Source organism: Coffea arabica, chromosome 6e, assembly GCF_036785885.1.
Source record: "Coffea arabica cultivar ET-39 chromosome 6e, Coffea Arabica ET-39 HiFi, whole genome shotgun sequence".
NCBI classification, from domain to species: Eukaryota; Viridiplantae; Streptophyta; class Magnoliopsida; order Gentianales; family Rubiaceae; genus Coffea; species Coffea arabica.
Window position 1 is genome coordinate 56,178,426 of NC_092321.1, and position 11,401 is coordinate 56,189,826.

Here is an 11,401-nt window from a genome sequence, read left to right on the forward strand (position 1 = left end):
ACCTTAAAGGCATCTTACACGTTATTTTAATTTTTATACTAGTAACAACTTCTTTTACAACAAAATATGATGCAAAGGATCTATTAAATGAGTTGGTTATTAATTTATGATTTACTTGTTTAACTTATTTTTATATAATTAATAGTGAAAACTAAAAATTTTGAAAAAATGACATTTGTGTATGTCACTCTCCTTTCTACATACATATATTAATCTCTAATTACGTACAAAAATGAGTACATATGGCATTCATACAAATAAACGAAAATTATACCTTCTTCCTTATATATATATATATATATATATATATATATATTGCAAATTCTTCCTTATACCTTCTTCCTTATATATTGCAAATTCTAATTGAGTTGAGATCGATTCAAGTATTGAATACTTTGATTAGTCTTTCATTACTACAACATAAAGGTCTACTGCAAAAACAAAATTCATATACTTTTTTCTTCTTATCAAAGGAGAGGAATAGATTTAAAGACTTAATTTCTAAAATTTCAACTTTAATCACTAGACCAAAACCTTAAAGACAACCATACACTGTTTGTATTTGGGTCAGTTGTTTACTTTTACGTGTCTTATTTTCATTCATTTCGATTCTCAATTGTGCCAAAAGGATAAGTTACACCAGCAACTGATACTGAAAGGAGAAGTGACATCTTTCCTTTACGTTCTTTCTTGTTTACCATTGTTTAGCTCCTGGATGTAAAAGAACCATAATCACTCATGAAGGTGTATTCTTGCTCCAAGAGTGGCTTCTTTGCTGTTCGATAACAACCTTCAGAAGTAAAGTTACTACATTAGCGGTTAGTTTGACAATTGAGTAACTTTTATAATAGCCTTTGCCTTTTCCAGCAACCAAGCTGATACATAACTTCTGAAGTTAGTGTTGCTAAAACTTTTACCATGTTTCCAAGGATGTATATCTATTTAGCCAAACTATTTACCTTGAGCTTTCCATCGTACATTGTACCACTACATCAATAAGCAAACAAAGTCTAATAGCCAAAAAAGTGAATGATGAATCTCCTTCACTGCTGGAGCAGAATACAATTACAAAACATTAAATTCTCAAGACAATTTCTGAGTTTTCGCTTAAAACATGTCCTTTTATAGTTTCTAATCGTGTAACACGTTTTGTAACCTACAATTTATCGGACAGAATGACGACTTTCTAAAACATCAATCTTCACAGCGTTGAACACAGATCTCTCAAGCAGGAAATTCAGTTCCAACTTTTGTTCCTCATACCCAAATGAGGCATCTAATTCGCTGGGAAGACCCATTAAAGATGCCTCAGCCGAGCAATAGCGAGCAGCTGAGCGTGCACTACAGTTTGATCTGCACGAGATAAGAGTGTCAAATGAATGCAAGGCGCAATGTTGGTACTGTAATAAGGGAACCACCTATCTCTCTGTCTCTCTCTATAGAAACAAACATACACATGTACATGCACACAGATATGTATGCGTATTTTTGAGCACATATGCACACAATGAGGGATGAGTGATAGCAGCATGCATAATGATGTCCCAAAGTACAATGTTCCCAACCATCACTCTTTTTGAGATGAAGATCCTCTCTTGTCAACCATACCAAAAATGAAGCTCTTAGTAGAAGTAGCCTGTTGCATGATAATTATGTGCATGTGTATATACTATGACTTGCACAAATAAATCAGAGGAAAGTTGGGCAAGAAAGTCACTGCATCAACTGAAACAATGTGGAACATAAAAATTTCTGTCTTCGCTTGCAATTACATTTCGGATAAGTGAACCTATACCTTGAACTATCAAAGACACGTGGCCTTTAGTTGTCTTGTTCAATTCGTCTTTCAGCATGACCCCGTCTAGCCCTCCGACGAGTATGGCTTGAATGTGAAGTAGGAACACGCGTCTTAGGTTTCTTACTGCAAAATTAAACCAAATTGTCAGCAAGAATAAAATGTGCGTTCAAATAAATAGTAACCGTAGGCTATATTGCACACTCTGCAACATGGATATTTAGTGCATGGACGCGCTCTTCACAAACACATTTCACTTTTTAAAATTAAAGACCAACAATCCCTTAAGATGACTAACCTGAAAACTTCAGCAATCATATTCAGCACAAGAAAGACAGGCAGAGCCATCAAAGCAGAGGCCTACAATAACCCAAAAAAAGGAAAAAGTAGTAGTTATATAGGAGAAAATGAAAGAAAATGCCCTGAATTACTACACATTTTGAATGTTGTTATGATGATATTGCATACCATATACCAAGTCAACTTATTGGTAGCAAGAGGTCTTGTGTGCTCATGATTCTTTAGCAAGTCCAGAACGGTAGCTTGGACCTTCACAAACGAAAATATCCAGATGATTATGCAAAGTAAAAAGTTAACTATTTTTACAAAGGACAACACCCAACGAACGTTCAACTTATCACATCAAAAGATGACATGAGGCCAACTAGCTGCCTCCCCCAATAAAAGTAGAAAAAGGGAACATCAATTACTTTAAACGAAAATTTACATAGAGAAATGCATTTAATAATTCTCCTACTTAACATGTTATTCCAATCAGTATTTGTCATGTGGATTATTACATAATCTGTCTGCCCATATAATCTCATCCAAAAGAACAAAAAGTTGAACCCAGGCCTCATGCTTGCATAAGCTGCTCCACTTTGCTCCATCTAAATGGACATAACTTAACAATAGCAAATATCAGCTCTCTTCAAATCAGGCTAAAGATCAGTTCCTTCAAATCAGGCTAAAGATCAGTTCATAGAGCTCAGTGATATTTGAGTCTAATTAAAGTATCCAGCATTTCGCTTAAACATTTATTAATCAAGCCTTTCTTCATGTTTTAGTCATGTCTTTCAGATATTTTAGTATATATATATATTTCTATGGACATCACCTACAATGCACAAAAATGAACTTTCAACCTAGCATTTCAAAATCATCCCCAAAAAAAAGCCTTTTCAGCCACTCAGTGCCAAAATTTCACATTTACTCCCTTCTCCATCAGAAAAGAATCCAGTGTCTCAACTTTGTGACCACCAAGAAGATGGAGTACCGCCTTCGGTGGTTAGCAGATGCTAGAGCCAGAAATGGATCTCTCTCTCTTTCCTCACAAGCACACACAGCCTCATAAACTTCAAGTCCAGAAGGACAGATCCACTTTAATTGAAATAAGAATTTTTATGTCTTTAATTTTTAAATCCAGCATCAAGTCAAATTGAGCCAATTCTATATCAAGCATGGAGTTGACAAAAACCCTATCAAGCTTGCCAAAAAGGTTGAGCTTAAGAATACATAATCAGTTCAAACTTAAGTTCCAAACTTCATTCAAACCTCTAGGGACATAATACCAAGCAAACTCATGCCTTAGTTTGGATTTTCAGTGTTACGGTTATGTTTATCAAACGGGAAAAGAATTGGAAGCTCTAGTATTCTTTGATGTTAAAGTATAGAGAGAGAGAGAGAGAGAGAGAGAGAGACTATATATACCAGCCATTTCAATGACTTCAATATTTCAAATACAAACAAACTTATGTTTCTACAGCCTTCCTGAGAAGGTTTAAAAGCTGCCTAAAGTTAATGGTCTACCACACACTGTGTGTTATCATTTATATCATATATTGGCATGCATGACATATAAAGAAGCAAGGCTCACAGAAAAAGAAGGCTCGATAATTCTGTATTCTTTGGCATAGGGGTTTTGCAGACTATAAACCTATCCAACAACAAGTGGTAAAGAAAAGACACTAACGGCATAGCACAAGAGCTTTAAAAAATTATTTTGAAAAAGTTTTAATACGCCCAGGATAGCAAGCCAATAAAATTACCTAACCATCTGGACAACATGAAACTCTCTAGTATAAATCTATGATGTTCTCTTTAAACATTTTCCTTAGATGACTTAGGGATACTGCCCAAACTGATTAGTTTAGCAAACTAGTTGGTAAGCTATCTCATGTCTCTGGATATTATGCCAAATTCTGTAGATGGTTACCACAACATAAATTGCACCACAATGTAACAATTTGTTCACAAGGTCAGAATAATATGCTATTAGTCATTGAAATCTGATTTATCCACAACAAAATTGGTGCTCCCTAGAAAAAGGAACTCTGATGCAATATTGTGTTAGACCACCTAATTGCCTCCACCACAAATTCTCCACCTTCACCCCCTGATTCTATTTTCTGCTATCTTCTTTTAAAATTTTCATCTCTTTAGACCATTATCATCTTTTGTTATTCTTTTAATTTGTAAGGCTTTTTTTTTCTTTGGGGGATACTATTCCTTCTAAGATTTGCGTTTGACCACCAGTATCAACTTCTTCCTTTAGCTACGGCCATAATCTGTAAGTTTGAATGCCTTCTAATGAAAAAGTTTGCACCTAGGATGAGATCAAAATGAGAATTATTAAACAAATACATTCTCTGGTCGTTGTCCACTAGCAAAAGCCAAAATCAAGCAATCATCATTCGACCTTATGCAAAGTAGATTTCAAAATCATGGGATAACGAAGCCTAGGATATTTTATTTAAGAGCCCTAGTTAAATGAAAAAAAATAATGTGGCAAAAGGGTTAGCTAGTCAATAGATCCATTTGCACAACTCCAAGAAGTTCAAACAGATATATAACGCAAAATGTTAAGACACTGAATAAGCATAGCAAGCAAGATGTGGATCTTGCCAGACAAAATAAGATTAAACAATTACGTAATTACCAGCTTCACAATGTATGATAAATAAAACAATCACATCAAAATAAAGCTCCAACAATACGAAGCTCAGAGCTTCTCCTGCCCTGTTCCTAATATGAACAAGATTTTGGAGCCGGAAAAATCAACCACAAAAAAAAAGGATACTTGGTCACGCCATGAACAGAAGAAAGGAATCAAGAAGCAGAGAAGAGCGAGAGTAAAAGCATGTGATACCTGGCGATGATATGCAGTCACAAATTTAATGAACCTCTTGTAGCTACGAATTACTTTCTTTGTGTAAGGCTTCAAATAGACACGAGCTTTATCCACGTGCGGCTTCATCAATAGCGAAACTTGATCAACATATGGCTTCGAAAACTTCTTAGCTTCCTGTCAAATCAGCAAAAGGTGATGTCCCAAATATATATCATCTAGGACATCAAAATAATCAAAATCATCTGAAAGAGTACCTGAAAGTATGGGTTCGAAACCTCTTGTAACCTTACAACATGAGGCTCCATCGACTTTTTGGATATATGATACAAGTCGATAGCGTTATTAGTGAGTGATCGCAGATGCAGACTGAAATCATTGACAAATGTGGAGCAGTGTTCTTTTACAATTGGCATCCATCTCTACAAACAATGAACTATCCATAAAAAACTTCAAAAATTAACAGCAGAAACAAGAACTCAAAACTTTGAGAACATTCTTAAACATTTGCTGAGAAATGTTCCAGAAACATGTTTAACCAGAAGAAATAACTGTTAAAATGGTTTAAATAGGATACTCGTCCCTCTGTCCTTAGTAAAGTCTCTATCTAGCCATGCTGACTTTCTATGTCTCAACGGGTACCAATTTCAACTTCAAATAGCCTAATGTGTACAAACCTTTTCAATGACATTTAAAATACTTCGCCATGAGAAAATGGGCAAATTTCCTGGTGAAACCAAGTAAAAGGTTGAAACAATTATAAGCCTAGAAGATCTCATTCTTCTAGTTTAGGGAAGGTCCACATATCTCCCACATAACACTTCAAAAGATATAACCACCCTTGCAGTCACTTTCAATGAGCCTTCAGAAGGCTATGTAGAGCAAAGGTAGCATACAGAGACATAAACATGTATATGCCCTTTGAAAGGTTGGAGAGCATAAAATTGGATTCTCATAGTAGGATATCAATCAAGGTCGAGCTGAAAGAAAAGATTTAAAAAAGTCGGCAAACCAAGAGAAGGCTTCATGTCTTTTTATCTGCTTCTGACCCATTAATAGGACTAATAAAAAAAGGATGCTACCATTAATCCCATGATAAGGCAGTGACACCTTCCTTGTAGAAGCTATCTGCATTGCCGGAATAGGTTGTGGACAAAAAAGAGGTGTCATACTAATTTAGACAAAAAAAAGAAAAAAAGCGATGTTAACCCTTTTCAAACTGCAATTTTCTATAAGCCAGAGGCTCAATATGCTAGAACAAGCAAATGCATTGCAATACATTAAAGAGCCAGTATTACAGGTCAATAAAGCATTAAACAATCAGTCCAAACTGAAACTAAACGTAAAACTAAAACACATTGTGAGTGAACAATGGATAAAATGCAGAACAACATACTGATTTAACAGTATGGACATGAGGCTGAGCCCACTTCTCAAGTTCAGATTTCTTTTTCAAAGCCTGAAAAAGATGAAGAGCAATAATAAGACCAAAAATAAACCAGGAACAAATGTCCTTTAAAGAACTAGTCACAGCATATCATGCTAAATCTAATGCAAATGCACAAATAATCAGAAAAAAACAAGAAAACAGCACCTTTTTAACTGTCAGATCCAAGGTAGGTTTTCCATGCTTATGCCAATGGGTCACGACAAAGGACTGCATGTTCAAATGAGAAAGCATTGAACAGCAAATATATAGGAAAAGTAAAATATGCCTAGAAAGGTCGTGGAATATATGTGTTAAGCTGAAAATTTTACCTGGAAATGAACAAAATGAACTGAGAGCCACGGTGGAATCCATGCTTCTCGAACCTGCACATTGATTGACTCCAACACATTACTTGTTGGGGAATAGCAAACACATGATGTAAATGAATCAAAATAACAAAGGACAGAGAGAAAGAAGTGCAGCACAGAGGAATGAAACATCAACAGAAATTGAAAAACCTATAGTCAAGCATCAATAGATTGAAATTTCTGCGGCAAAAGCAAGTTAGAAACCATCTTAGTCCTAAAGTTAGGAAAGCACGCTCTTTTCCCAACAAAGTACTGTCATATTTGACTTAAAATGTTTACACAAGGAATAAATGTCACCACAACCAACTATACCTAACATCAAGAGAAGGGAAGTGTTTGATATGATTTGATTATCTTGATTAAGTTAGACTCACACCTTTTGCTTTAGAGCTATTCCAAGAATATCCTCAAAACTTCTTTTACTTATCAAAATTTAATAGTGCACTTTGATCTTTCCAAATGCATGTCCTCTAAACCCTTCAAATAACAAAGAGTAGGTAATAAACTGTACATTTGTCTCCCTTGACATAAACAACTGTAGCCATGTATAACTCCTAAATTGTCAACATTATACTTCAATATCTCAGCCAATATGCATTATAACATCTTCTCTTGGAAGCTAGCTCTCTTCACGCTGTTTAGGAATATTCTAGTCTTTAAAAACACATAATGAATCAATCAAACTTATCCATCAATAATCTTTTGAATCCTAAAAATATTTTTCCATTACAATCTTCATCTTACCATTTCCATTTCAGGACTTCAAAAACTTTAAACCAACAGAAACTAAACCAGCACTCTGCAGATATATATGCCCCATAATCACCTACATCATGACATAGAGCTTTCGACTGCTTGCGCTAAGCTCTTAATTCTGTTTCTCTTCCTACAAATCGCACACAACTTCATTTTTCAGCTACAACTAATAACTAAAAAAGTCATTAACGTTTCTCTCTTACATGCTCACAGTAACTTGATTTTTTGTGAAAGCTTAACCTGAACACATCCCAAAAATAAATCCACCATCAAGTTAACCTCAAAGTTTGTGGTTTGGTCAACATCCATTCAAAGCAGTAGTGCAGATAACTACTACTTAAAGAACCATACTTCACTAGTCATGGTTGAAGAAGAAATTCAGACTTGTCAGATTTCAATACAAATCCAGATCCTATCCCCCAACCTCCCTGTCTTCCTAACTAATTATCAAATGTGCAATCTTCAACAACTTTCTCTTCGCCCCTCAATATCCAGAAAGTAAGAGACAGTACACGAGAGAGAGAGAGAGACAGAGAGGATATCTAGAGTGAGGTGGTTAATCAATGAGAAGTACTTAAAAAGGAGGAAAAGAAAACAGTCTAATTACCTCACTCAGATGTTTAGAAAGAGAAGAGGCCTCCAATTTTCCTTTCATCAATTCTTCCTATAGCCAACAATAAGTTAGCACTCAATGTGTTTTAGCCAGATTAAACGTCACAAGGGCCGAAAAAAGTTGCAACAAACCTCTGCCACTTCAAGGGCACGCTGACTTTTATGAATCCTAGACTTTTGTTCCTCATTTGTCCGATGAAGCTGGCAAAGATCAGACAAAACTAAAATGAACACAAAAACATTCCAGAAAAACACAAGAAATAACAAATAGAAACACCAAAAGAAAAAATATCAAATACATTTTCAAGTTTTAAGTTCAAATCCTTGATTCTGCTCTCAGCATCATTTGCTCTGGCCTCAAGGCCAACCTTTTTCTCGTTCTGGGCCTCTATCACTTTCTTTAGATTGTTTATCTGCCACAAAGAGAATATTAGAGGCTAGCCATATGTCAAAACAATTTATTCTAGAGTGAGCAACCTGTTCTTGAAGTTGAGAGGCACGCACATCAGCCTCATCCTCCCTTTTCTTAGCTTTTGATAATTCTTTTTCCTGATAAACAAATCAACTTTATCAGATAGAAGTTTCTGCAGCGAGATACATTATTTTACACTTCCACATTCTCATTCACTTGAAACATTTTTACTCTGAGAAAAAGATTCAAAGACCCTCAAGCACTGCAAACTCCTTACCTTAAGCGATAGTACTTCACTCTGAAGCGATGCTAAATTGCTCGACTTCTCATCAATTATCTTCTCTAGTTCTTTGATAGTTCTCTCCTTGCTCTTAATTTCTTGTGTTCTCTCTTCTATGCTGGACTCTTTATTCAAAAAAAAAAAAAGAGTTACAAAGCAAGCACACAAACCTATCACATATAATTGACGTCAAGAAATCCAGTTTACTAAACACAATAACCTTGTTAAAAATCAAAAAACACATTTTATTTTCAGAATCTTCCATTATGACCAGTTGACCACTTAAAACAACCCTATCAAACCAGAAAGCTTGCTCAAAGTAATGAGTTTCTTTAAAACATTGCAAAACTCCATGTTTCAACCCTATCAGACCGTAGACTTCTGTTTCTCATCAATTACAAGATGGACAATAAAAGAAATTAGTAAGCATAATTTTGAGATCTCTTTTCCATTTTCATCTAATCAACCTAAACAGAGTCCAGACACCAAAAATGCAGTACTTTTAATCTTCTTTTGATGAAGTTCTTCTACTGTCTAGCACACCAAAGTAAAGAAAGTGAATCCTGATACACAGTCCAAAATCTGAAGAATCAGATTCTGACTCTAGTCACAAGCTTTAAATTACCCATACATTCCTAAACAATACAGGGTGAACATGCATAACGTTTACAGTTGAGCTCACAGAGAATGCCATATTTTCAAAGAAAAATTAAAAAAAAAAAAAAACTTTATCTACTTCATTGTTCCTATATTCACCACCAGAAAACATTTTTCTCCAAACCAAATAAAAAATAAATAAAAATCATAATAATAGAAACAGAAAAAACAACAACCATAATAACAATCTACGCATGACTGCTGTGCTTACATTTTTCTAGAATGATCAAAACTTTCGCACCAAGAAAAGTAAATGTAAGTCAAATATTCCACTTGACCACAACAAAACACTGAAAACCCAGAATAAACAAGTACATTATATCAAACCCTTTTGCACATAAAGTTCAAATCTTCAACATCATCTCAACAACTCAGACTAGTTAGCAGAAATTCAAATCACATAAAAATAACAACAAGAAAATCCAAAAAAAAAAAAAATCGAAAGCTCAGTGCTTTTCTACTTTAAACAATTTAAAATCGAGAACAAATTATGAAATCATAATTGGATAATACAGTGAGAGTTAGACCTGCGAGGGAAATCTTTGACTTGAGTTTGTCCAGTTCTAGTTTCAGAGAAGAATCTGGAACCTCAGATTCTGATACTTCATCTTCTGAGTCTGACAACGTTGCTGACTTAATTTCGGAGAAAATAAGGGATAGAAATAGGAAAAATACTAGGAATTTTGGAAGAGCCATTGAAGAGAATCGGAGAAGCAACTGGGAGGTTGGTTTTTTCCCCTGATTTTCAGAGGTCTTTTGGCACTTTGTTTTTGTTTATATAGGTGGTGTTGTGCACGAGGGAAACGGTGTAGATTTGGGACATTATACAATAATGACTTTTTGCTTACCTTATGTAAATTTGCATTTTTACCCCGGAGAGGTTTGAAATTGACACGGATGGTAATCTTTACTCTTTTTTTTTTTTTGCCCTTTTCTGGCCTCTTTCACTTTCTTTTCTTAAATTCCGGTTAATTCCAGTATTTTCAAACTCGATGACTCAGCTATGCTTGGACAGGCGTCAAAAAACCAAAAAATGGGGTCATGTCGTAAATATATTAAATTATTGGTATGATACGATAATATAAAAAATATGTGGATAATAAATCTCTTATGGTGTTTTTGAATTTTAAGTGAAAATTTGATGAGTTAATAACTAAATGCATAAGATTATGCGGCAAAATAGAGAAACTAAGATTGTAAATAAAAATAAAAAATGTATAAGAATATTTACATATGTCTAAAATTTCCAAATATAAAATGTAATTACCTGTATAAGCTTTGGATTGCAAGATCACATCAAGAGAAATTAAGGAATAGTTTTAAAAAAAATGTACATAAGGAAACCACCAATATTTTTTTCAAGTTTTGTTTTTAGTCTTAACCAATCAAATCCAAATTTTTCTAATTTTGACTTGTCAAACTTGATTTTTTTTTTTCAATTTTGACCCGAAAAATACCATTAGATTCAACTAATTTACTCGGATAGAACATCTAGCTAGTTTCATGTTTAACCGATTGAACCAGACAATCCACACCAGATCTTAAAAAACATTAGTTAATTCCACATAATTTGGTCAAAATCTAATTTTTTTATCTTAGGAAATTCATATCAACAATTTGCCTCTATTTACTAATGTTGGATTTATTTCTAGAATTCTAGTAAAGTGCTATTTTTTTAACATTTAATATTCAACCCTAACCTCAAAGGACTATCCAAGCCAATATTAGTAAGAACGGATCACTTTTTTTACAAAATGTTATGTGTTCAAAATTTATTGTTGATGTAAATGATATTTTGATAAAGAGTCCGTAAATATTCCTATAAGCGATCTATGGTTACAAATATACTTTAATTCATAGTAGTGATTGAAGGTAAAGTCACTCAAACTTTATTTTTTTTAATCCCAAGAAAGAAAAAGGACAATGGTCTAAATGTTTTGCTATGATCAAACAACCTTTGAATGC

The 11,401-nt window shown here is 34.2% G+C and overlaps 1 protein-coding gene across 2 annotated transcripts; it reads right to left on the reverse strand.

The window, feature by feature from the left end:
* Positions 1-1,014: 1,014 nt before the first annotated feature.
* Positions 1,015-10,253, reverse strand: LOC113697054 (uncharacterized). 2 transcript variants are annotated; one of them, XM_027216482.2, is made up of 15 exons: positions 9,964-10,252; positions 8,777-8,904; positions 8,565-8,636; positions 8,387-8,500; positions 8,220-8,288; positions 8,083-8,139; positions 6,681-6,734; positions 6,517-6,579; positions 6,319-6,381; positions 5,180-5,344; positions 4,944-5,099; positions 2,264-2,344; positions 2,094-2,155; positions 1,796-1,921; positions 1,015-1,353 (listed from the first exon to the last, which is right to left on the reverse strand). In XM_027216482.2, the coding sequence occupies exons 1-14, from the start codon at positions 10,130-10,132 to the stop codon at positions 1,822-1,824; spliced, it is 1,353 nt and encodes a 450-aa protein (XP_027072283.2). In that variant the 5' UTR covers positions 10,133-10,252; the 3' UTR covers positions 1,015-1,353; positions 1,796-1,821. The 2 variants fall into 2 exon arrangements, with proteins under 2 accessions (XP_027072283.2, XP_027072284.2); XM_027216483.2 differs by lacking the exon at positions 8,083-8,139 and having other exon boundaries at positions 9,964-10,253.
* Between the last annotated feature and the right edge of the window lie 1,148 nt (positions 10,254-11,401).

Coding starts and splice junctions, on each gene's coding strand:
- LOC113697054 (XM_027216482.2), bottom strand. CDS start 10,132: ATGGCTCTTCCAAAATTCCTAGTATTTTTCCTATTTCTATCCCTTATT. Junction 6,382..6,516: donor TGGATCTGACAGTTAAAAAG/GTGCTGTTTTCT, acceptor CATCTTTTTCAG/GCTTTGAAAAAGAAATCTGA. Junction 5,100..5,179: donor TTTCGAACCCATACTTTCAG/GTACTCTTTCAG, acceptor CTGATTTGACAG/GAAGCTAAGAAGTTTTCGAA.